Source organism: Toxotes jaculatrix, chromosome 2 (genome assembly GCF_017976425.1).
Source record: "Toxotes jaculatrix isolate fToxJac2 chromosome 2, fToxJac2.pri, whole genome shotgun sequence".
NCBI lineage: Eukaryota > Metazoa > Chordata > Actinopteri > Toxotidae > Toxotes > Toxotes jaculatrix.
The window spans coordinates 25,196,981-25,224,446 of record NC_054395.1 but is presented as its reverse complement, the minus strand read 5'-3'; the positions used below and the strand labels follow the sequence as shown (position 1 = coordinate 25,224,446).

Here is a 27,466-nt window from a genome sequence, read left to right as displayed (position 1 = left end):
CACACACACCAGCCTCATCTGTGCCATCTGAATGGGAAAACTGTAGAAAAACTGTTATTTATAAAAACTGAGTTTTTATTAAGAAGGACTCACGCCACTGAGCGTGTATTCCAGTATTATACAGCACATGCATGGGTGCGTCATCAAATCAGCTTCCTGAGGGAATTTGCACATTATGAGTACTACGTAAACTTAACTTTAATTACTGAAACTAGTTTTACTCAAAATTGCTTTATTTTTGTTTCCTTTGTATATAGCATTGTTTGAAAATGCGCATACAGCTCTACAGCTGGCTCACACGCATTTGTGGTGTCTGTGTGAATGACATTGTAGAGAAATAAATGTAGATGACATAAAACTTAATTAATTCACTATTTGGGTTTTCAGTTGCTTGCATTCATATTTTTCTGAAAATGCATTCTTTTGTTTTCAACCGCAGCCTGCTACGTAACGTTGGCCTACTTTATGCTCATCTCTTGGTCTTTTATTTTGAATGTCTCTAGTCGGAAGTCCTGTATCATTCCGGTTAACTTGACGGTGATGCGTTCCAGAGGAAAAGCCGCACGCATCGCTGCAGTTCAGACGCGTAAGGAGGGAAACCTCGGTGTGTTTCTGCGCCACCGCGAAGAAGATTCACCGCTACACACCTGCATGGATTACCGACCCGACTCAGCTGAAACTCGTCTCAGATAAGTAGGAAATAACTCAACCTGTTTGCTTTAGACGGGATTTCAGATCAGCGTCGAAAGCGGCAAACACAAAAGTCCAGTTCAAAGATTTGATTCAGTCCATTGAGACTTTTGGACGGTGAAAAAAAAAAACATTCCCGGATAGTTGTTGGGCCTTAAGAGGTGTCAAGTTTTATCTCTTTTTGAATGCCCGACGAGGAAGTAAACTCTGCATTAATTTTTGGATGAGAAAGCCCAGAGACACACACTTTGGGAACTAAACTGAATTGAAAGCACTGGGATGTAGTTTTTGCGGACCAGAGGGGAGGATTTGGACCTCGAGAATGAACTTCGTGAGCCACCTCTGCTTACTTTCTGCGCTTTAAAGACACACCAAGCCATGGGTTGAAAGCGACGATGATAGACTGCGGGGATGTTCACCGTGGGAGGGAGCAGAATTTTCTGTGTTATGTAATGATTGACAGTGCCTGATAATTAGTGGTAGATCATAACTTGAATCACTCCCCCCATTACCCCTATCCCCTCCCTTCCGCTCTATGTCCAGGAAGCTAAAGAGTGGGTGATGTATTTGTGCTTTTAATTAACTAAAGGCTGATATCAGAGCCCTTCAGGGAAAGGAGCAAGAGATGCCACAGGTCAGTGGATAAATGAATATTCTACTTATTCCTATCTCTATTTTCTTTTGCTCAGAGAGTCATCAAGGCAAGCTGAAGTTCACTATAATTAATTGGATCATCTTTGATCAGTGTCATTTAGTAAATTCTTACCTCTGTCCCTCCCTCCCACAACCAATCTCAGTTTAGTCTTTTAAGATTTTGGTTAACGAATTAAAATTCATCATGATCCCCCAAACTCTTGAACTGCACCGTGCTGATTTGGCATGGTCTTACAAGATGACTGTGACTTCAGGAAATCAGCAAATCAGCAGTGTCCCAAGCTTCTTTTTGAGCTTTGAACTTTCTTCTTGGCTTTGCAGCATTTTTAATGGCCACTAAGATGCTATAATGCTCATCTCTGTTGTCAGACTAGGGGATATGTAGTCACTCTGAAATTCTCAACCTCTTAATCTCTGTGACTTCCTGTTTCTGAACGTCTGAAGCTCATAGTTCATCTTTATCAGAGCCTTCGTTGGTCCCTCCCTCCCCCCCACTCATCAGGGCTGGTGGGGGGGGTGGATCTCGACCCCACGGGGTCGAAACTGTGGTGGTGGCGGCTGGTGGTGGTCAAACCCTTAGTGGCAGGGCTCCCACCATGGAGACCAGCCCAGAGAGCCCCAACCGGGCAGTGGAGTACCTCCTGGAGCTCAACAACATCATCGAGAGCCAGGCCAAGCTCCTGGAGACCCAGCGCCGGCGCATCGAAGAGTTGGAGGGCCAGCTGGACCGGGTCAGCCAGGAGAACCAGGACCTGAGGCAGGAACGCAGCCCACGGACGCCTGGTTCGGACACCCCGGAGCAGAACCACAACCACAGTCAACCTCTGTCTCTCCCCATCCATCATGGCAGTGGTGGCGGTGGTGGTGGTGGTGGTGGTGGTGGCAGTGGTGGTGGCGGCGGCGGCGGCGGCGGTAGTAGTGGGAACGGTAGCTCCTCGACGGCTCAGGTGACAACTGGATCAGCCACAACTCCAGGGCCAAGCAGGGAGAGGAGGACCCACACCAGGCTGACCAGAGGTCTCTCCTGCGGCTCCACCACCGAGCGAGACCGACTTGAACGCACCGACAGCACAGACACCAACACCAGCTCCACCTTACGTAGAAAGTAAGTCCTCCTCTAACACAGATCTTTTGCCAATAAATGATGAGTGTGGCTTCATGTCATATTACAGGAATGTCAGTGATCTTGTCTGGGTTGCTCTAAATTGGAATGATGACCACGGTCTGCCTAATATCTAAAGTGTGAGAGAACATTCATGTGCTAAGCCCAAGTAATGACAGGCTGTATGGAGCGGCAGCCTTTCTAGTCATCAGAGATAATCCTCGCAGTAATGGTACTAAATCTAGGAAGGGATATTTTAATATACCACCATGAGGAAATATGCAAAGTCCTGGAGGATTATGGGCAGAGTGATAAGTGCTCAAGGTGTCCATTTCATCATGCTGTGTGTAATTTCTGCCTGCAGAGGGTTTGATTTGTGTAATGATCACAGTCTATTACGTGAGGTGTGTAGGAGTTGCATAGTAGTATCCTGAGGAGAACTGGAGCCCGGGCAGGAAGGTTATGGGTCTTTTTTATGGTGATCTGATCTTTCTGGACCAGCGAAGCCCTTCAGCATGAAAAATCCACCCACTATTTGCTAAAAGTGTGTTTTTTTCTTTTCCTCTTCACTCTGAACTGTAGGCTGGTTGGTCTCAAAGAGAGAGAAAGTTGTTTTTGTCTTTTTTTTTTTTTTTTTTTCCCCAAAACTCAAGGCTGACCTGAAGTTAGAGTACTGCAAACACAGCTCTGGCAAACAGCAAGTGCATCTGTCCTCACTTTTACTTAACCACGCACACACACACACTCACACACACACACACACACACACACACACACACACACACACACACACACACACACACAGATAGAGTCAGCTTTTGTTCTGGAAGCATTAAGCTTTGTGAGTAGGCAGTAATTCATGTGAAAAAGTACACAGTGAAATATATTCTTGCAGTCTTAGTGACAGAAGCCATCGGTTCTTGTGCATAGGATAACATTTCCCCACGCGCAGTCATCCCAGCAATTATCACTGGGTTTTGCCCGCTATCTGTTTTCTTATGGTCCCAGTACCCTTATCAACGATTGATTCAGACTTGACCAAATCCCTTATCGATTAGAGTTGTTTTTTTCCTTAGCTGTCTGCTTCTCTGGCCTCCTCCCCTCATCCCTGGGGTTTACTGAGTCACTACACAGAAGCACATATTAGTTATTTATGTGGGTGTTAAACACAGTGATGAATTGCAAATGTAGATCTTGCTGATTCTCCCTTGTTAATTGCCTGTAGCAACTGATAAGGCCTGTAGCTGACTTTGGATCCAGGCTCAGACAAGCGTATCATACGAAGCGTCACATTTAATAAAGAGTCACCCGCCCAGTAGAGCCATATTGTCCCTGTCTGGCTGTGACTCAGCCCAACACAAAACTGGCCTATTAGCTTAGGTCAGCGACAAAACCCTCTAATAATGGATCAGATACGAACATGAATTTCTTCATCGTCAGTGCCCATGACACTCTAAATATGGCTCAAATCAGAGGGAGAGACAGAAGGAAGATGTGGGAGAGGAATGGGGAGAGGAAAAAGATGACAAGGGGGAGGAAAGTGACTGAACGACCTTACTCAGCATGCTCAGTCTAAAAGAGAAAAGGTGGAACACACACACTGATTTGCCATCTGTCAACAGGCTGTGTAAGAGAGGGAGGGAGATATGAGAGGGGAGTCGGGGCCAGAGAAGGCAAGGCTCCGAGAGCTGTCTTTGTTTTTGTCCAATTAGTTTTTGTTCCTCCAGCAGGAGTCCTCATCTCTGCCCTATGCTTTCTACATATCACATAACCCACAATTTTGTTTCCGCACAAGGAAGCTGAATAAACTGTCCCCGTTTTTTAGCCATGCGTGCAGCAACTGCATGAAAACAAAGTCGCTCCTCTCCTCTTGTTTCTCCCAGCGGCATGCCGTAAACAGCTGTCCCAAATGCTACCCTGTTTTGTTCCCCTCCTCTTGTTAATGGCAGTGTGAACAATGTGAGTCTGAGGGCCTTGGGGTGAAATGATATTTGACGTAAAGTCCCTCCTCCAAGTAGCAGCAGGGTTGAGGGCATTGCCACGGCGCGCTGTGAGTGCGGCAGATGTTTTTTTTGTTGTTATTTTGGGAGAGGTCATGCAAGCGCATCTTGTGTGAGCCTATGTGTGCGTGTGTGAGAGAATGTGTGTCTTTGTATAATGTATGTGCTGGTGTTTGTGCACAAAAATGTGTGAAAGAGGGAGGGAGGCACACACACACAGTGCATGAGAGATTAATTAGTGTGACCAGAGTATAATTACCACTGGCCCAGGGGTGATAATTACTACTGAGCATATATGTGTGTGTGTGTGTGTGTCTTTTTGTATGTGTGCACTGTAGGATATCACCTGGGTTGTCTTTTATTAGACAGCTAATGTGACCCTGCGGTCTGCCATACAGGCTGTCATGTTGTGATGGTGTGACAGATCTTGCCATATGGGTGAAAGACTGTATCCTTCATTATGTGCTACATACATGCAGCTGTGCTCATGCAGCTCATAGGATGAGAGGCAGGGGCAGCTTGAGGTCTTGGTGACAGCCCCTGTGGTGCTGAAACTCAGAGCTGTATTATTATATAACACTAAAAAAAAAAAAAAAAAAAAAGAAAGAAAGAAAGAAAAAGGAGAGCTATCTTCTCCCTTCTTCGCTTCACTCTGACTTTTGTGGTTGGAGTGTTCGGAAGCTCCAAAGAGCCCTGTGAAGGGGCTTGTGTCTCTGCTCGTCTCTGTGCTCCATCATCCATCCCTCCATCTATCTCCCCTCTCCATGCGGGGCACTGTGGGCATGTGCTCTGCTCTCTCAGAAATTGACATTAATTCTGTTTGGGGAATATGGAGAACGGTAATGGGCTTTTGTTTCACAAGGAGCTTAATTTGATAATTTTGTGAAGCTCTACTACACATAACCCCGTCCCCTTTACAACCCCCCCACCCCTTCCATCTTTTCTCTCTCTCTCACATACCCACGTACACACACTCACCCTCTCCCCCTCGCTGTTTCTGTTTCCCACTGCTGCAGATATGACTCAGAGAAGCTGCAGAAATTACTTTTGTGCTATTCTTTTTCTCTTCCCCTCTTTGCTCACCCGCTCTTTTTCCTGCTTGTAGCTGAAGCACAGTTAATTTCTCGATTAGCTCGATTAAATATTGTTTTCTTTTTTTTTTTGTACGCTAATAATACATGGTAATCTGAGCATTTTCACCTCTACTTTACATCGTTTAGTCACTAAGATAGCGCAGTTACATCTTGGAGAAATGAACTGGCCCCAGGCGGCAAATGTGTGGGTAAGCTCAGCTGAGCCTGTGCTGACCTGCTCCAAACAGTCTGTGTGATGTGATGGGAGGTAATCTATTCTCTCTGGACTCACCACGACTTTCTAGAAGAAATACAGTGAAGCTGCAGCTGCCGTTTTCTCAAGAACCCCAGTCTCAATCTCATTTATTTTTTCTATTTTGGGACACGTAGTGGATTAAACAATGTGTAATTTGGGCCAGTATTAAAATATCGCAACCGTGCTAATGATTACTGTGATGCAGTTTAGCTTGATGTAAATTTAAATGATGAACGTGTGTGTGGGAGGCAAGTGTATGTGGGTGGTGTTTTTTTGCCTTCTACTCACCATTTCTGAGTGAAGTGAGTGTTCATGGCTTCACACAGCATGTGCACACAAAATATCATGCTCTTTTCCATTTTTATTTAGCCATGGGTTTCACAGGATTCACGAGGACACATTTTCAAGTAGCAGTGGCCCAGTGCGAAATGACTCCCTGCATTTCTTCCTCAGAGACTGACCAGTGACCTTGGCTCTCTCTCTCTCTCTCTGCAGATGTTCGTATGCAGCACAATGAGGCATTCAGTCTTGTACACTTAACGCACTGTTAACTGTTTTTATTAACATGCATGTACCATGTAAAAGCAGAAGGATTCATGCAGTTTACAGTTGGATTTCACATGCTGTGGTGGTGTCTCATTTCATCTACTTTGAACAGTTTCTTGGCAACATATACAGCCGTATACAGGCACATTGTACAAAAACAACTGGATGTGGCAGCAGAAACAGGAGATATCATCTCATCACGCAGAGAGAGGGGTTGTGTGAAAGAATAAAAACAAATGTTCAGTTTATCATCTACAATATGTTGAACTTTAACATCTCTGGCAGCATATTGTTATACCCCCAGATACATGACCTTGCCTCTGTCATTTATACTAAATACCCACTCGTCTACAGTTATTTTTCATTTGCCATCTATCTGTGTATACCATCAGACCTGACTTTCTTGAAACTGTGAGGAGACAAGTGACTACTCTAGCTGTGATGTAAAGTTTTTCGCAGGAAGTGAAATGTCCTTGGACCCGGAGTGCTGTGAGAGTTATAGTTGCTGTGGAAACTGTAAAGCTGTCCTCAAGACAGTTGCAATATTGCATTTCCATCCACTCTTCCTCCCTCCCTGTCCTCCACCTCCAGCGCCCCTTACCTATCCATGGGTGGGGTGGGAGGAGGGAGGGCAGCTACATATCCTGATCCTGACACAACTTCCTCCTCTTGGCCCCCTGTCATTCTGGAGCAGCCTCTCTTGTTTTGTTTTAAACAGCAGTTGTGTGCAGATAACAGTTGTGGCCGAACAACAGCCGTGGCAAATTAGCGCAGAGATTGGCGGTCTTGCTTTGTTATTAGTGAGGAGGGCAGAGTGCTAAGCCTACTGGCCATTGATCAGTGGTTTAAACATCACTGTGGATCCGTCCTGGCATAGTATGTGGACTTTCGCAGATCACAGCTCTCCCTAGCGCTCACACTGGACTCTGTTGGTCAGCGTCCGATCACCGCGAATGCTTTTCCATAGCCTTTTCCCATCTGTTACTATAACTTAATTCATTGTCTTTCCCATTTAAAAAATGCAGATAAGTGGTACTTTTGGGGTGGGATGTTTGTCAAACACTCATGCACACGTTCTCTGGAGCAGAATAGGGAGACTGGTTACCGTGGGAACGCTGTGAGCTCTTCTGTGAAGAACTCTGTGGGCGAGAGACACAGAATAGAGAGATGGAGAGAAGTGAAGAGAAGAGAGGGTATGAGTGGGAGCAGGAGCAGGGTGAAAGACAGCAGCAGGATTGAATGACGGCTTGATGGGGATGGAGGAGACATACTGAAGATGGATGAGTGCAGCGACGTTTTATTTATCACAGGTTACAGGTTCTCTTTCATTGAAAAGTTCCAATGCGGTGTCGCTGGCCAGCAACCGCAGGCTATTAGTCATGCTTTATGACGAGATCCCTTTCAGACTTTACCAAATATCCCTTTGGTGATCTGCAGGGATATCATTTTCTTGAATCACTCCCTCTGTGTCTCCCACATCACATTTAAATGAAGTCTAATTGTTCTTCATTGGCTGAATCATATCCAGTTAAAATCACACACACATACACACACACCCAGGCACAAGCGCGCGCACACGCTCGTGCGCACGCAAATTCACACGGTACAGCAGGTGCCTGGTGTGCGTAGTTGAGTCGTAACTGTAACTGTGCCCCTCCTTGTCAGTGCTTTTGCCTGGCACTCAACGCCAAACGCCCACACAGGCAGTCCGCACTGTTGCCAAGCAGCAGGAGACTCAAGCTCACAGTGGAAAGCAGGGGGGGGTTGGTTGTGGAAGTGCTGGTGGAAGGGAAAGGAAAGGGTTGGGGGGGGGGGTTTGTATTAAAAACACACTTAACTTTAGGCTACAACACAGCATGTGTGGTTATCAAACGTCTCTGTTTGTCAGCAGGAGTCAGGCGGGTCACACGCTGGAGGTGGGATGACGCAGTGCGCTCCCACACTCTTATTTCATAGACAGTGGCAAGAAAAAAAATGGTGAAAGCACAGTTTGGAGTAGCTCATATCACGGTTGAATTTGGACGGACGGATTTTTCAGATTATTCCCCCGTAAAGCCATGTGGATGTAAAATGGAAGTGCTGTCTGACCGTGGGCTGTTTTACAATGTGGTTGTTGTGGCGTGTAAACATACAGAAAAACCTGCCACAACGGTGCAGGTGATGTCTTCCTCTGATCTCCGTATGTGAGCTTTGCTCCCACTCTCCTCGCTCATCTATACATAGACTCACCTACACGCTGACACCCCCATGCCACCGCAAAGGTTCGAGGAAACACTGATTCCAGCAGCAGCCGTCCCTCTACATCCTGTTTCCATTTCACATTGCTCCCTCCCCTCTCCATCCTTATTCCTTCCATTCCTCCTCTCTTGATTATTTTCACCCTTGCCCTCCTCCGTATTCAACCTCTCCCACTCTCATGTAGCTCTCTCTCCTCCCACTCTTCTTCCTGCCTCCAGCCTCAGTCAACTCACTGCTTTAAATATACGGCACCTCACACGTTCTCCCAGTGTACCTCTTTTTCTTTTAGACTTCCTGCGTCCTCTCTGCTCGTCACTAATGTGTTTTGACCTGTGGTGTGTTGATTCATATCTCGATCTCCTGTCTTTATTATCTTGTCATTTTGTGTGCACCTGCTAACAGAATGAGAGATGGACAGATAATAAGAGTGTGTGTGGGTAGCATGTGTGTTTAGTTTTTCTATGGAGGAGCAGAAAAAGAGGAGGATGACTGGGACACACTGTGTGTGTGTGCGTGTGTGCGTGCGTGCGTGCGTGTGTGTTTTTATGGCACTCTGGGATTCAGGCATAACTGCTCATGAAGCAGAATTCAGATCCTAGATGAGCCTGTCAACACTTGCCTCACTGGGGATACTCAAACAGGAGGCATTAGTTACCGCTGGTAAAATACAAATCTTGGCAGTGTGTACGAGCTTTGCTCAAGCTTACGTAACAGCACCTCTGCCTCTCTTCATATCTTCATCCAAAGCTGAACAGGTCAGCGGGTTCACTTGTTCAGAATATTCTGTTTCTCCGTGCTGAGGAGACCTAATAAGGAGAAATTAACCAGTCACAGGTCATGTCCTGTCAGGATATTTGGTAATATAGAACCTCTGCTGACAAATTAACCCAGAAACTCATCTTATCATGGCACTGACTTGTAGCTTCCATATGATCTTTATAAATAGGAGTGAACAAGGAGTTCTTGTTCCACATGCTGCTGTTAAAATAGCCGTGGCGGCTTATTCTGATTTAATTGGAACTTTTTATCATCCGACTAAGCAAACGAGCGCTCCACCCATATGATTATATCCTTAAACACTCTCATCTTTATCACTCCTCTTGCCCTCTGTTTGGAAACCCTTAGATTCTTGCTAACCGCTCTGTTCTTCACAATCAAAAGTGATCAGTGGGATTAAAGAGATATTCTATATTTTTGTTATTGTCAAGTAATCACATAAAAAGACCAACAGTACATCAGAATGTACAACAAAAGTGGAGCTCTAAGGAATAGATGAATATGTGAGTTATCAGTAAGAATTAAAGGAGCTATATGTTAGTTTTTTCTGCTGGCAAACGTTTCTTGCGGGGCAGCGGGCGGTGATCAGCCATTGTTAGATTAGAATACGTCCTCTCATGCTGAACTGAGGGCAGACTGAACGTTACAGTGACTCACGTTCGCTAAGTGATATCACAAGACTAGCTGGTTAACATGCTAACTTCAGTAGATGTAAAGAAAAGAGGGGAACTGAAACAGAACAAGAATTAAAATTGGTGTTGCTTTCCGCAGCTGGAGAGTAAAGAGGTCAGTTGATGCTGAACTCAAAATGTTTTTCTAGACTGGTAAGTAAACTGCTGTCAGTGCTAACGTTGGCTATGTAGCGGTGGCAAAAATGTACATATAGCAGCCTTAGGCTTCTAAGAAATCAGGTTTCTTCGACGCAGCCATAGTTTTTAAAGTGAATAACACATTCTGTAATTCTGTTTGGTCGCCTCGTCTCACACAGCTGGCCATAAAACAAACAGCTAAACCACAGTAAACTGCTTAAGTGTTGCAATATCTCACTTCCCCACTCTCCCTCTTTGCTGCGTCTTGTCTCTGTCCCCGTGCCTCTCTGAGAGTGTTTCAATGCTAAAATGACTGGGACTGCGTGTCCTTGACAGCAGCTGGCCCCAGTGAGAAACCAGCCATTTACATGCTAATGTCAACCACTGCTCACTCTTCAGCTGCTCACTCACAATCTGCAGATGGAACAGCTCTAATTCCTGCCAGAGCGGAGCGGTAGCAGAGAGGCTTTTGTGTTATATGTGCACTTTTGAATGCATTACAGAAAGTGGTTTCCCATTTTCATACAGGATGATCCACAGTAGGAGTCTGTCATAGGCCACGATAGAGCTTTACGTAATCCATCAGTGGTTGGAGTTTCTTGAACAAAACTCTCATTCAACAGCTCTGGCTATGAGAATTTTTATACTTTGAGTTTTTTTTTTTTTTTTTTTTTCCTCAAACTGACCTTGAGTGATCTTTAAACCACCTGTAACCTATCTGCTGGGAGTTCATTTAAACAAAAGCTGTGGTGTTTGTGAGGGTTCTTCTCTTGAAGATGCATCACCTTGCTGTTGTCAGAGTCTGCACAAATTGTCATCTCCCTCTCTTTTTTTTTTTAAATGTCCCATTCCTGGTCTACCATTGCCACTCTATGATTTGCCACTATCAATGTGCAGCTTCAAATCAATGCTCACTCTCTCTTTTTGTCTCTCTTTCTGCTTTGGCGCTGACTGTTTGTGTGTCTGTTTCTCTGCTTTTTCCATGTTTCTCTGTGTGTGTGTGTGTCGTCTGTCTCTGGTCCTTTCTGTCAGTGTCCAGCCGCCATCTATCTCAGGGCAGCCCATCTCAGCTCCCACCACTCCCACAGCAGCGAGCAGCGTTGCCTATGCCACTCTGTTCCCTGCCAGTCTGACTGTTCACAGCTTCGTCAGTCTCCATCAGTACTGCTGCCCTTCTACTGACCAAAGCTTGCAACAGGAGGACAGGTAAGGGCCGCTGCGGGGCCTGAGGACAGTGAGTACGATACAGCCCCATAACAAGCTTTGCAAGTCACCTGCAACTGTCCCCAGAGCCTGTCAGCAGCCTCCAGCTATCCCTCAAACAGTGGCCCGTCTTCTCCTTCCCTCATTTATCCTCCAACTGATGCTGTTTTAAGACACATCAGTGCATGATGCTCCAACACTGCCATCTAATGGCATGAGACCACTGTCCATAAATCAAGTGTATAGAAAACATTATATTCAATAAAGATGCCCACTCTAGCCTTTTCTAGTGTCCACCTACAGTATTTGCTTTCTGCTTTCTCTGCTTTTTTGTGTCTCATGTTGTTTTTCGCTCTCTGTCCTCCTCTTTCTTTTTCTCTGTCTTGTCCTGTCTGTCTGCCTTCCTGTGGATATTTCTGTGTCTTGACTTGTCCCATGTTGCTTTCCAAGAGAGGAGGGCGAGGATGAGGGAGCCCATCAATTCTGTTGCTCTGCCTCGGGCTGCAGCAGCCCCTCCTCTCGCTGAGCGGAGGTGTGACTGACCGCACAACAACTCACAGCTCATTTACCTGTGAAAAGACTTATCACAGTTTATGCTGCCAGAAAACGGAGACCTCACTGTGTACCAAAAAGACAGAATCTTAGCTGGAAAAAAATAGAAATGCATGCAACTTGTAGTCTTTGTGACAGTTTATGTGTGTGCTATCACTGATTTATTTATGTATCATATGGTTTGTGTTCAAATTTACATTTTTAGGTATCTTGATGTTGTCTTCTCTCTGTATTCTTTGCTATTTATTTCTTTACTTGAAGCCATATCAAGCTGTCAGAACGCATCACCTACGTCTGCTCATTACTGTCGCATTCATGCTTATCTTGGATCCACTAATTGAGTCATGTCAGTTCAGATGTGCTCAGTAGTCACTATTTGTTATCTGTGCAAATTGTTACACAGTGCTGTCCCTAGCCATTATGCAACGTCAGAGAAGCTAGCTTCCTGTATGATATAAATATATGCAGTTTATTTAACATGTTAATTTGACTGTTCCCACACGTCTGATAAATATACTTTTGTCTATGTTTATTCATGAACCTTGATGAGATTTATCTTGTTGATTTACTTCTGAATAAAATAAAGGTCTCTAGTTCCTCAAGACACCTAATTTCTTTCTTTAAAAATGTCTAAAGGTCAGTGTGATTTCTGTTTCAGTCATGTTGGAATGTTGCTCGTACACACCCACCTCAGTCGTCTGCACCTCGAGCACAATGTACTCATTCACACAAAAATTAATTATAGAAGTTCTATTTTCAGTGATCGATTGTGTGGTGTGCGTAATCCTTGAATGCTAATGCTTTCCCCTGCAGAACACACAGTACCTACCCCGTTATTGTTGGTAACCTGATTAGTATATTTCCATAAATGGTGAAAACCTTTTATCTCCAACTTTAGATGAAACTCTACTTTGTTTTTAGACAAGAATTGTAATTATCTAAACTTATAAAGGTGCATGTAATCTTTCATTTGAAGGCAAATCCTGCATACTTTTGTAGCTGTTGTTTCTCAGCACATTTACTGTCTGTGTAGGCTTCATTGCAGCTATATGAGCTACTGAAGCACAAAGAACATAACTAACTTACATCAAGTCCATAATACTTGCATATTACAGAAAATTATTATTTGAGAATATTTTCATGCATTTTTTTTTTTTCAAAAGAATGTGACAGTGTCTCAATTTCTAGCTAAAAGCTCTGTTGTCCATCTCAGCTGCTTCAGCAAACTACCCATGTGTCCTTGCTTTCACCTGCATTTACGGTCCATCAAGGTCCTATCATACATTTTATTTATTTTATACATGACATAAAACCAAAAGACAAAACAGCATATTTTTTGTTTATATTTCTCTTCCTATGTTGTCAATAAATAATTCACTTATATGTGTCTTTTCATCTCTTCCTGTCACCTGTTTTGTTGAGACCTGTTTTTGCTTGGTGAGGTGTTGTGTAATAAAAAGTGACTGTGCATGTGTCACTGATGTGGTGCAGGGAGGGTGGAGGGAAGAAGCTGGGCAGGGTGAGGGAAGTTCACAGCTGTCAAAAGACTGCTAAGAATGTAGCCTGTACAGCTTTGCAGGGCGAACAAGAGCCAGTGTGAAAGTGTGTATAAAAGAAAATGAAAGAGTGAGAGAGTCAGGGAGAGAGAGAGAGAGAGACAGAGAGAGGGTGTGTTTGTTATTACGCTGCTGCAGTTAGTGCGGGACCTTTCCCTGACAGTAGCAGCATGGTAAGAACTCAGCTTTTTTTTTCACTTTTCTTTCCTTTGTAAAACTGTCACAAAAGAGTATTTAGTTTGGTGCCTTTGAGAGATGATGTTACTCATTACACTGGTGTATTTGCACAGTGGCCTGTACTGCAGTGACATGACGTGTTTTGTACAGTAGATTAGCTTCTGCCTTTGTGCTGCGAGCAGGTACAATGAAACTGAATCATAACAGACCGGGCAGCTTGTACAACATGCCATGTGTTTTGAAAAGAAAGAAGCCATTTTGGGGAGAAATTGGCACGTTAATGGTGATAAATGGCAGTCGCCTGTGTGACAGAGTGTACATGCCGTTCAGATGACAGATTACATGCCTTTCAAAGTAATAATCTGACAGTCACAGGTGTCCCTCTTGAGGAAATGCACATACAGCAAACAGCTGCAGAACAAATCACATAATCACTTCTTGAAAAACGACTTTAAGTCTTAGATACATTAGTTAAAATTACAAACACTGCCACAAAAGGGTTGTCAAGCTAGCTTGAATACCCATTAGGAGGATTTGTCGACTACAGTGGATATGTGATTTGATATGTGAGCACAAACTCTGAAGAGGCCAAATCAGCGGCACCCAGCCTGGAAGTGAATCAGTCAAAAAAACATCAAAATTGTATAGTTTGTCATTGAGAACGGTCTCGAAAGTAGTTGCAGCAGATGTCAAATACAGACAAACTATCTCCATGCTAAGAAAGGAGGAAGGAGAAGTCCATTTCTAATTAAAGTTTACATTATTTTCTCCACCCGCCTGTATATACAAGGCTTATCTATTTATTCCTCCTCGCTTCGGTGCCAGAGATTATCTGATAGATTTGTGCTTACAAAGCAATTTCCAGCCGCATCACTCTGTAGCAATGCAAACAATACGGTTATACAAGACTTTTGAACGTAAATTCCCTACTTGGGTTTAACATGGTGTTGCATCCACTGCTGACAAAACCACAGAGTCTGACTGATCTTTAAACTGAAGGTTCTGGGTCACACAAAGAAGGGAGCAGTGTGTGTGTGAGTGTGTGTGTGTGTGTGTGATGGGAAGCTCACAGTGTGAGACAGTGAAGCGGCCGGAGAGTGTTGGCGGCTGAGGAATGCTCCGATCTGACCTATGAATGATTTTGATTGTCTTCTTTCAGTTTGGCCATTTGAAAGAGTGGGATCACATGTGACAGAGAGATCACTGACTGTTCCAGTAGTAGAATTGTGTTCACAATGAAAAGAACATTTCAAAGTTGCGTTTATGATCTCTTTTGGCAGCAATTTAGCCTGCAGGTCCTGAAGTGAATGGTCAATATTATCAGATCACACATTACCAAAGTAATTAGCTGGGATCTTGCTGAAGGCCTTTCTGTCTCTTTTATCATTCATAGTCCATGTTTGAGCCACAGGGGTTGCATAGATTTGATAATAAGCTTTGGAACAAATGGCAAATTTGACACAAACTTTGGAGATGAGGAAATTACAAATGAAATGAGATAACTGCTCTGAGTCAATGCTCAGGTGGAAATGAGTCAACAGACAGATCGATGCAATTATTGGCATCTCCATGGCAGGCAGCAGAGAGGTTAATCCCCCAGTCTCCATGTCCTGCTGCGGGTTCGATGGCGCAGTCAGACCTGCTGCTGCTCTTTCACACACGCGCATACACAGACACACACCGTCAGCACATCAATATTATATGAGCGAGGGACAGGAGTCAGGGTACTGCATGGAGTTGACATTGTACTTTACAGCGCACACAACCATTCGCTTTCCACTTTCTCTCACCGGAGCTCCTGTCAATTTCTGCCCACTTGTTTTATTCTTTTTACACTATCAGCGATCAGCTCTCTTGTTGATTAGATTCCAACCATCTGTTTTGGCTCCAATTAAATGGTTGGAGGTAGTAAAACTCTGGGCCGGTCTTTATGAGGGAGCCTCTTGAGAGAACGTCTCTCTGGAACTGTAACAGGAATACAGGGTTTCTTACATAAGTAATGAGGTGCAGATGTCAGCTACGATATGGCCACACTCATGTTTTATACAACAAACTTTTTACTCGATATCATTCTCACCTGGTTTCACTGCATATTACTGCCTGGCTCTTGCTGCGGGCAAAAGCAATTGAAAGTCTTGTTTAATGCATGCATGCTTGGAGGTGGGTTGCTAGGCCTTGCATAGGAAAAAAAAATCTATGCTGAAACAGAATTAATTTATATTTCACTAAACTTGGAGAACTTTAATAGTTTCTCACTGTGAAAATCTTTCTCCCAGAGCTCGGAAGAAGAAATTCCGATCTGTGATATTTGCACAGGTCTCACTGCATATAGGCTGGAGATGAAGAGCTGATCTCTCTGGTTCAGTGGTAGTTAAACCACTGGAGAAAATGTCATTCTTGTCTGAAGTATTTTGATTTTCCTTCTCTTTGAGATGCGAACAGATGACAGCTGAAATTTATTTAAAGGATGTTGAGGCAAAATCAATCCAAGAATCAGCCGTAGATTTTCAAGATAAATCTATCAAATCAAGCTTGTGGCTCCCTAATGTTGCGTTGCATACATTTGAGGTTTCTGTGGCTCAGTTGAATGAAAATACCATCTGTGCCTGCTGATGTGGATGGCAGGAAGTTGCAGAGCAGCTGAGTCCCTGGCTGTGTCTACCTGTTGGCACTGTGCAGAGGCACTCATGTGGCCAGTTTCCATTCCTTAAAAGGAGCAGTTTCGAGCAGCCCTGAAGAAGAATTTTCTTTTCTCCCAGAGTTTATTCAACACGATATGTAAATAGCTACTAAAAGTAAGATGCTTAATTCAAGCGTCCACAGTTTAGTAAACTAAAAAGTTTAGGCAATACTGTATTTGCACCCCTCATTCTGCATAGATATATTTTGTTATTTTAACTGTTTTCATAACACAAGTATTATGCAGACTGTCATTCACAACCTGTGGAGCATCTTCAACACCCACCTCAATGGTGATACCAGTCAATACATTGTCATGGCAACTACGCTTCTCATCCTAACAACTGCCTTACCGCCCACAAAGGTCCCACAGCAACCGTCACCAAGCAACCCCCTCCCTCTTCTCAGTTTCTCTATTTAAGGAGCAGAGGAGGAGGAATGATAAATGATGCTGCAGAGAAAAAAAAATTAGGGGGAGATGGAGTTATGCACAACTTGTTGCATGTAATTAATTTGCTTAAAATGGAAACAAAGCACAACTTGTTAATTTTGTGATGAATTCCCTGCAAACAGTATAAATATAAATTTGTGCATTTGTTGTTAAATATTTACAATTTTGCATGGCTGTGGTGATATGTGCTTCCCTGTAGATGTCAGAATTGTGTCCCTTTTTTTTACTGCGCTTTTGCATGACTCATGTTATGCAACATAATGGAGTTATCCTCTGTGTTATTGTTAGACTCAACAATAATTTAGCTAGGTCATGTGTTGCTTGAAGGCACAGGATGTCCTGCTGAAAGACCCTGCATTGTACAACATTTTCCCCTCTGTCTTGGTATAGGAACTCACTGTGGTGTTAAGTATTACTTACAAGATCAAAACAGTGACCAATTAAAATACCAACAAGTTATTTCCTTGTTCCCTGAGAGAGCTTTTCCTTCTTTTCTTGTTTTTACCAACTAAAGACTAACACAGGAAATCTCTGCGATCCAGACATTAGCTGACCCACTCAAAGCCAAAGTCAACAAGGCACCATTTCAGTCCTTTTTTGGTCATCTGTATTAATGTGTGATACAGAGTCTCAGCTATGCAAAGGTAGAAACGCCACATGCAAGATTTGCCTATTTCATATGCCGAATGAAATTCTCCCACACATCTCTGACCCTGGCTCTCTGCTCTCTGCTCTCTCTTCTTATGGGACAGGGCACAGCTGACAGAAGGCGGAGCAGCTAGCGCAAGCAGGAAATGTAGGCAGGACCACGAGACTGTAGCTGTTCTCCCAAACACTCACTGAGTTATTGATTCGGGCTGGATTTTGTCTGGGCAAAAGTGCGCAACAGGACGCTGGCGGATTTTGGGACTTACTTGAATCCTGATAAGTTTTGTGATTATTGCTGTGCTGACTGCAACTGACTGATTCCGTTTATATCCAGACAAACTTCATTGGTGATTTGGTTGCAAATCTTAGCTTCTATCACGCCTCTGTGCTAGACTGAGTGAGACTGAATATGGGAGGAGATGTTAACTGCTTGTGTTTTGTCTCATGATATTTCATAATGAGCTGCAGGTGCAGGTTTTACACCTGCTGCTAAAATAACAACCTGGTCTTTCCTGTCAGTATGGTGTTGCTGGTATGTGGCAGTGGAGGAGTGTGTTTTGGTGGTTGCTGGTTCCTCAAAATGTGCTTTCCCTGAAGCATTTGTTGGACAAGCATACACTGAGAAAAAGACAGAGAATGAAAGAGGAAACAAGAAAGTGAGAAGCAGGCAGTGAATAAACACAGCAAGGCTTGGCTAAACGTAGTAGTATATTAACCCATCCTCTGGACTCATTAAAGGAGGGCAGAGACCTATATGTCTGTTGGACTATCAGTGCAGAATACAGAAATGGAATGCTGTCAGGTCTCAGGATTTGGCACAGTCTTGAAGCAATAGGAATTTACAGGTGATATAAATACACCATGAGTTCCACTAAGAGATGGTTAGTCCCACGCCGCTCTAAACTCTACATGTAAGTCCTTATGTGTGAACTCTTCAGTTCTACTTCTAAATATTGTGACACTGAACTCACTCTATCATTTACTCTCTAGTTTCCTCTGAACACACTGCAAACTGTTTGGTGCAATTTTTAGCTACTGACAAATGACTCATTCTAAGACCTTCTGCTTCTTCTTTCTGTGTAGTGTCGAAGGGGAGTCCCCGTGTCCAGAGACGGGCACCCACAAAGACAGCTCTTTCGGCCAGACGCCTTACCTGCGCGGCTCAGAACGCTACAGTGACAGCAGCACACCCTCAGGTACCAGGGGCCCTTCGTGCGTGGCTGCCTCCAGCTCAGCCAGCTTGGCCTGGGCGCTACGAACACGCCACCAACCTGCGAGTCTGGCCCTCCGCAAGCAAGAGGAAGAGGAGAACAAGAGATGCAAGGCCCTTTCAGACAGCTATGAACTCTCAACAGATCTGCAGGATAAGAAGGTATCAGTGCTGAGGATACTGTTGGTCAGATCATTTGTGTTGCAAATGTTCTTTGGATTTTCCTAGAAGCTATGAGCACTAGCAAACATTATGTAGATAATGGATTCCTTTCAGTGGGGAATCATGGCTGCAAAACATCCAGCCAATGAATATGTAGTCTGAGTACTTCCCTGTTTCCTTTTCCTTCATCCTTTGCCAGGTTGAGATGCTGGAGAGAAAGTATGGTGGCTCCTTTGTAAGTCGCAGAGCTGCAAGGACCATTCAGACAGCGTTCAGACAGTATCGCATGAACAAGAACTTTGAGCGCCTCAGAAGTTCCGCTTCAGAGAGCCGGATGACACGACGCATCATCCTGTCCAACATGAGACTGCAGTATTCCTTTGATGAGCGACAGCCTCAGCAGCAGGCCCAGACACAGACGAACTTCACCCACAGTGTGGCCATAGGGCCTCCTCATTCCCCCGACACAGACCGCCCAGGGGACTACACCCACTTAGAGGACTCCTTCTCCAAACAGGTAACGTTGTGGGTTTTCCTTTTCCGATGTGCCTCAAAGTCATTAAGTTCCATTTAAGTTCATATATTTATAATGAAAGTCTTAAAGGTCTTTACATGCAGAGAAAGAAACAGACAGAGGAGAAATGAACAGATCGAAAAGCAAAATTTAGCGAAAACCACACATCTGTCTGAGACATGAAGCAAATGCACTAAAAGTTTACTTTACAGGACATGAGATGCTCAAGTAGGAAGGAATGAGCAGTGCACCTGTGTATTCAGTCCTAATAACTCTTTTGTGTTTCCTCTAGGTCAAGTCCTTAGCTGACTCAATAGACGATGCCCTTACCTGCCGCGCGGGTCGCGATGACTCCCAGGAGGGCAGCAGGGAGGGTGGAGGGATAAGTGAAGACTTTGGGGAGTGTGTGTGGAGCAGCAGCAGCAACCCATCCTCCCAGAGAGGTTTGGGAGAAAGAGCCAGGGGAGCTGGAGGAGGACTCAGTATGCACGGCGACAGTACGGCCACGTCATACAGTGACGTCACCCTATACATGGATGATGGAATGCCGTCCTCCCCCTTGTCCCTTGACCGAGCACCCAGCAGCACAGATACAGAGTACTGGGGCCCCGGTGGTGGTGTTGGAGGGCGTGAGGACAGCAGGGACACCGAGGGAGGGGGTAGCAGTAACAGTCGGCGCAGCACCCCATGCACCGAATGCAGGGACTATCGTCTGAGGGGCGCACATCTGCCTCTTCTCACTATTGAGCCGCCCAGTGACAGCTCAGTGGACATGAGTGACCGTTCAGATCGGGGTTCTCTGAGCAGACAGCTGGTCTATGAGCAGGAACCTGGTGTAGGAACTGGCTCCCCTCAGGGAACCCTCAAACACTCCCCCAACACGGGCACCCGGCCGTCCTCCACTGCAGCTGCTCAGGGTCAGACTCGGGCACCCGGCAGACCCATACCGACACATATCCCTCACCAGGTGGCGGCTCACCACCACCATCACCACCATCCTATCCACCACCATCAGTACCCTGACACACCTTCATCCTCCTCCTCTCCACAGCAGCCTCCCACCACCCCTCTGTCCTCCTCCTCCTCTACAGCTCTGCCCCCCGGTGGTCTGGAGCAGCCGTGCTGCTCCGACGGTGACAATGATTCACTTAACTCCACAACAAACTCCAACGAGACAGTCAACTGCAGCTCGGGCTCCTCATCTCAGGACAGCCTGCGGGAGCCTCTGCCTCCTCTGGGTAAGCAGACCTACCAGAGAGAGAGCCGCCATAGCTGGGACTCTCCGCCCTTCAACAGTGATGTGGTGCAGAGACGCCAGTACCGCATAGGTCTCAACCTCTTCAACAAGTAAGTTGTAACACTTATAATCAAAATTATCTATGAGTAACTGTTTTGATGGTGATCACACAATTAAACTACAAAAAACTGTAGTGAGAACATGTGTTTACTTTTCATTGATTACAGGAAGCCAGAGAAAGGGATCCAGTACCTGATTGAAAGAGGGTTTGTATCTGATACTCCGGTCGGGATTGCTCGCTTCATCCTAGAGAGGAAGGGACTCAGCAGGCAGATGATTGGAGAGTTCCTGGGAAACCGACAGAAACAATTCAACAAAGATGTTTTAGAGTGAGTATGGGAGTATGCCAAGTCAGTCCAGACACAGATTAGAGTATATGCACACCGCCTTTCAGCTCACATTTTTCATGCCAATTCTAAATGGATCAACCTTAACATGATTTACAATCTGTATGGATGATTTAATGTTAGTCTTCAGGTGCAGAGGTTAGACTGTGACCTCTGCTGTGTGTGTGTTTCAGCTGCGTGGTGGATGAGATGGACTTCTCAGGTATGGACCTGGATGACGCTCTGAGAAAATTCCAGGCTCAGATTAAAGTTCAGGGAGAAGCCCAAAAGGTGGAGAGGCTCATAGAGGCTTTCAGGTTTGTCTGTGTTGGAATATAGAAAGAAGAAGTGATTGCTGACTGATACAATGAGTTTCAACCACTGTGACTGAAATATGAAAATTTTCATTTGTTTGAACATGTTGTTTTTGTCTCTCGTGCAGTCAGAGATACTGTGTGTGTAATCCAACCCTGGTTCGGCAGTTCCAAAACCCGGACACCATCTTCATCTTGGCCTTTGCCATAATCCTCCTCAACACAGACATGTACAGTCCCAACGTCAAAGCCGAGAGGAAGATGAAACTGGAGGATTTCATCAAGAATTTGAGAGGTGCTGCTGGACAGAAAAAAAACACGTACACTTGATACATGACTTTATGAAACACATGTCATGCAGTAATCATTTTCTGTTTATAGACACTGTGTAAACAAAACTTTTAGAAAGCATTTTTAAATAAGGTGTTTGGGTGACTTTGGATTACCTGTAGAAATTACAGTACCTGTCATAACAGAAAAAGAGTGTTTTATGATGAAGACACCTGTTTGCATTTTTTTTCATTTTAAATAGAAATGAGAGATTTTAGTGTGTTTTTTTATCAGCTTTGTAGTAAGTCTCACTTCCTCTTGTTTGTGAAAACTGCAAATACCACTAGATGTTTTCCATTAGATAAACTATCATTTGTGACTTGTACGGAGCTGTTTTGATAAACATAATTTCCTGAAACCCTCCCTTTCCCTGTCTCCACCCAAGGCGTAGACAATGGTCAGGATATACCCAGGGACCTGCTCGTTGGGATCTACCAGCGGATACAGAAATGGGAGCTACGGACCAATGATGACCATGTGTCCCAAGTGCAGGCGGTGGAGAGAGTCATTGTTGGCAAGAAGCCTGTGGGTTTCCTGGGACAAACTGAATTCATAATATTTTCTGATTTATTTGTGTTTTTGTGACAAGAGGGTGTGGAGCTACAAGTTAAAGATTCCATTCTTTGCCTATGTAGGTACTGTCCCTTCCCCATCGTAGGCTGGTGTGTTGCTGCCAGCTCTATGAGGTGCCTGACCCCAATAGACCTCAGAGGACAGGAGTTCACCAACGAGAGGTCTTCCTCTTTAATGACCTTCTGGTGGTAAGACTCACATTCACCACTTTTTAAGACACAGCAGATACTTTCATAATGTATTTCAACTAAAAGTCCCTGTAAAAAAAAACATATCCTAACTATGTTACCTACCAGGTGACCAAAATCTTCCAGAAGAAGAAAACCTCAGTGACTTATAGTTTCAGACAATCTTTCCCTTTGGTTGAGATGCAAGTGCACATGTTCCAGAACTCATGTAAGAAACCATTTGTCGTTTTGCACATTTCAATTATTCTTAATTACCCTGTATGATGATTAAGGCTTTTATTTCTCTCTGTTTGCACCTCTCAGACTACCCTCATGGAATCCGCCTGACCTCAGCAGTCCTAGGCGGGGAGAGGAAGGTTCTTATTGTCTTTATGGCACCCAGTCAGCAAGACCGCACCCGCTTTGTTAGCGACCTCAGGGAGAGCATTGCTGAAGTGCAAGAGATGGAGAAATATAGAGTTGAATGTTAGTACCCCATCTACTGGTCATTACTGTGAACTATAACTTTTAGAAGGCATAATCACCGTTCTGTATGTGTCTGTTAGTGAAGTTCTTCTGCGTACCATGTCTCTCTCTCTCTCTCTCTCTCTCGCTCTCTCTCATTTTGAATTCCCCTGTGCTCTCTGTGTTTATTTACAGCGGAGCTGGAGAAACAGAAAGGTGTGATGCGGCCCAGCTTACTGACTGGAGGTGTGGTTGGAGGAGGCGTAGGTGTGAAGAGCGATGTTGTGAATGGCACCCTGGGAAGGACAAGTTTTGATGACAACTGCTCAGTGGGTGAGGGTCTCAAACGCACAGCACTCAGCTCATCTCTCAGGGACCTATCGGAGACAGGTGAGACAACAGAACCTCAGAGACAGGGTCAGTTTCATTTCCTTGCTGTGAGCGGGGTTGAATTGGGTAGCACTGCTTTCTGTGATTTTGTTTTCTGTTTCTATGGCTACATCCTGTTCCTCTTTCTCTCTGACATTTGGACACAGCTTATGCATCTTTTTCAAAAAAACATGTGAACAAACATTCCAACCTTCCACTCTTTGCTAACCTGACTCTTCCTGGCGGGGGTGCAGGGAAACGTGGTCGCAGGAACAGTGTTGGTTCTCTGGACAGTACCATGGAAGTAAGTCTCAGCAAAGCTAGATGTAGACTTCTAACCTTTATTAGACCTACATTTCCCCTTGGTGCTTTATCTTCCCAAGCACGCTCAGTGTGTGTACAGAGTGCATATAGATGGTGTGCGCGTGTACATGCATGTGCGTGTGTCCACATGTATCTGTCCTTCACTGACACCCTTTGCATGGCTGTGAGTGTTCATGTTTGCCCAAGCATGTCTTGATGTAAGTGGGACCAGGGGATATACTGAAATTCTCCAGTGATTTTTCTAAAGCACGATGATACTTTATCCTCCCAGGGCTCCATCATTAGCAGCCCACAACCTCACCAGCGCTATCCAGTGCCAGGTGTGGTCCCTGGCTGCTACGGAACAGAAGACTTCCGGCCTCACCGCCCCATCCTGAGCCCCGGAACGGGGGTGGGGGGTGGGCCGGGGCAGCAACATACCACTGCTGGGACAGGAGTTGGGGGAGTCTCCAGCAGTGTAGAGAGAGCAGGAGCGGGGAGCGTCCCTGGGGGGAGCAGCAACAACAACAGCGGCTCCTTCCTGGGCTCCCTATTCGGCAGCAAACGCGCCAAACCACCAGGGCCCCTTATTCCACCGGGGCCACCCTACCCCGCACCTGTCCCCCCACTGACTACGGGAGGGCCCCCTCCTCACTCCCCTTCATCTCTGTGCCAGTTGGAGGGGGGGCCTTCCAAGATCCAGGCGCTGCACGCACAGTACTGTCACGCGGGCACCGTGCAGCCCCCACCACCTTACTACCATCACCATCGCTACCATATCCAAACTGTCACTCCTCCTTTGCAAGGTGTGCCCCCTCATACTATACAGAGAGGCCCACTATCCTGTCGTCCACCGCTTGGCCCACCGCACGCCCAGCACCCGCAGCTGGCCCATCTCTCCCAGCTCTCCCAGCATGGGCTTCCGGGTCGCTACGCCAACATGGTGGTGGGTTGTCCCCCCCCCCCTTTCTCCTCTCTCCCAACATTCCCAGAACCCACAATTCGCCCTCTACCACGCGCAGCCCACACACTGTGTCAGAGGGGGCGGCGGCCCTGGTACCAAACCTCCACTCACCTTGTCTCACTCCCACCCGCACCCCCACGCACACTCCCAAACCCACCCCGGACACGTGCACACACCACACCCAGCCAGCCACTCCACGCACCAAACACACTTCATATTCGGCACTCTGCCCCACAATCTACCCTCCGCGTCCGTCAATGCGCATCACGCAGCCTCCGCCGCCCCGTATCTGCCCCAGTACCCACCTCTCTCTTCTATCCCCCCTCCCCCACCACACTCCCCTTTACCCCCCCCTTCGTCCCCCCTTACCCCTCTTACACCTCTCTCCCCTCACCCCCCCCAGCACCCCGGGCAGCCTCAGCAGGGGCCGCAGGTGACGGGGGCTGGAGCGACAGGTACAGGGGGCAGCTCCAAATCCAAGCCTATCAACCGGATAAGTACCGTGGTGTGAGCAGGGTTTGGGTCCCCAGGGGTCAGAGGTCAGATGATAGAGTGGTGGAGGTGGGCAGAGCCAGGGCTAGAACCAAGTCTGCCAGGACAGAAAGTAACAGCAGCAGCGCTAGTGACAAGAGGAAACGCAGTTTGCTTCGTCTCTGTTACTTTCACCTCCGTTTCCCACACATGTAGGTGGAGATAAAAAGCACAGCTAGAGCTAAATAGCACGTGCACACATCCTTGAAACCTGCACACATAGAAACACACTTATATGTGCACATCCACAGGAACAAACACCCCTCACATTTGCACACACAATGTCAAAAAAGTTTATAGCCATATAATCTAAGATGAAACTATATCTATATCTAGATATTTTGCCTCAGTTTTAATTGTCTGAAGTCTAGTTGAATCTGTATGAGACTATTCACATGTATATTACCAAGATGTGATAATGTGACACTGGAAACATGGAGACCATATATATCCAGCTGCTTACATGGGGATGTAAATAAAGACTCAACCATGAAATGCATTCCAGCGGAGTTTGGCATTAAAAACAGCAGAGAGAGTTGCAAAAAAAATGTTCCTTGACTTTGCAATAATTTACTTGGCTTCATGATGTCTCCGTCCACTCTTGCAGGTTCTGCTTTGCTGACAGGCATCTTTTTTTCTAAAGAAGACCTCAGATATGTTGCTTTGTCCTAAACTTTAAAACCAGTGCACGGTTTCCTGACAGTCTTTTGCTTAATGGTCTTTTACATGTCAACAGGAGCCACCTGGCTTTATAATGCATTCCTTGTGGGGTATGGGAATCAATGATACAATCAATAATATATTTTGAATGTTTCTGAAGCTTCTTGCTGTTTTATTGATATTATACCTGCTATGAGTATGATGAATATTGTCCAATACTTGTTTTGATCAGTGATTAATTATATCAGCAGATGTTTGTACATGGTTATAGAGAGTATATGCACATATAAATTCCCTCAGTTTGCCATAACGACTAGAGGGTGTTCTGATATGTGAAGTGTGGTTTATTTCCATAGTACCATGGTTTCCATTGAGTTCATCTTTTTTAATAATTAGTATTATTGATTGTTGAAAATAATGAATGAGGTTTAGTTTTGTTCAAATTAATTTGAGCACCAACAATATTCCTCCTTTTTCTGTTTTGTTTGATGCGAGCAAACAGGGGCACAATTTCTCAAATGGGGTGAAAAACAAAACTTGAACTTACAGAGTGGATCTGAATTAATGTTTCATTTTTGATTTTTATGAGGAGGCTCCCTGTAAAGGAAAAAAAAAACATGGCTGTGGAGAAAGATCTGGATTTTGGAAGATGCCATTCCCTCATAATTAAACAGGGTAACTATGCTCACTTCCTTGCAGTCATCAGATTTAGTCATTGTGTGTTTTTCTATGTTTTGAAGAAGCACGCTTTTACATGAGGTTTTGTGGTTTTGCACACGTGATGTCTTAAGTCAGAAATGGCCTTCTTCTAATCCTCCCTCCCCTGCCACTTTTAGAAATCTCTTATTGTATTTTCTGATGCCTTGGCATCCTGCTGAGGGCTCCTTATTTAAAAAAAACATAACAAGAGTCAAGAATGTAACATAGCCTACAGGTACATACTGTATTCCCCTCTCTTTTTTTTCTGTGGCCCCTTGTGTAAGTGTTACCCCTTTTGCTACTGCAATTTTTGAGGTTGAAATTAAGCACTGATGTGGTTTACCTCCAGTGACATTGGTTACCAAGGGAAAACTACATATATTCTGATTCAGGAGAGAAATCTATGGAAGGAGCTACTGCAAGAAATGAAGAAATTCAAGAAGATCTGAATCCTCAAGAAAAGGATTTTACGAGAGCGACATGAATGTCAAATGAAGATTTTATAATTGTGTGTTGGCTAGCTTCTTCTTTTTATGGTGTCCATTTTGACTCTTGCATGAATATATCTGCACTTATTAAATAGATTGTACTGTATAAACCTGAATGTACATATTATACTATACATAGGCTTCTTATCATAACTATGGGATGAATTACTCCCAGTCTGTATTCAGGTGCGTGCATGTGAGTGCCACTAAGTATGTACATATAAAAGAGGGACAGGGGTAGGAGACGCTGGCCAAAAGGAAAAACTGACTTCTTTTTCTTTTCTTATTATTTCAGACTGAAGGTGAGAGAATGAATTATCATGATATAAATTATTAAAGCCTAAAAAAGTTTATCTGTCAGTGCACTTATTGATATTATTTTAAACAAATGAGTTAAATTTTTCTTTGTGTATGTATTATGTGTACTGAAAGAATAGAGAATTGAGATGTGAATATTTATTGCTTCTGATAAATTAAAGTGTCCTTGCAGTGAAGCGGCCTGTGTGTGTAGTTTTTATGTGCTATTAAAGTCTGTTTCCACCATTAAATTGGTCAAAATAAGGAACATGATAACATTAGTTAGTAGGAAAAATAAACACATTGAAAATCTATCACAAGATGACAGACAGAGGAGATCCCAAGTTTACAAGGGGCATTGTAACCATATAATATAAGCTATGTTG

At 44.7% G+C, this 27,466-nt stretch overlaps 1 protein-coding gene across 1 annotated transcript; it reads left to right on the top strand.

Moving 5' to 3' along the window:
* The first annotated feature begins 599 nt into the window (after positions 1 to 599).
* iqsec2b (IQ motif and Sec7 domain ArfGEF 2b) lies at positions 600 to 26,562 on the top strand. Its single transcript, XM_041046460.1, is given in 17 exon segments — positions 600 to 2,449; positions 18,495 to 18,783; positions 18,983 to 19,300; positions 19,590 to 20,644; positions 20,762 to 20,923; positions 21,115 to 21,237; positions 21,363 to 21,529; positions 21,950 to 22,089; positions 22,200 to 22,325; positions 22,434 to 22,533; positions 22,629 to 22,790; positions 22,965 to 23,159; positions 23,393 to 23,442; positions 23,734 to 24,399; positions 24,401 to 24,724; positions 24,726 to 24,800; positions 24,802 to 26,562. Coding segments are annotated over 17 exon segments (4,752 nt in total). The 5' UTR covers positions 600 to 1,940; the 3' UTR covers positions 25,093 to 26,562.
* The last annotated feature ends 904 nt before the right edge of the window (positions 26,563 to 27,466 follow it).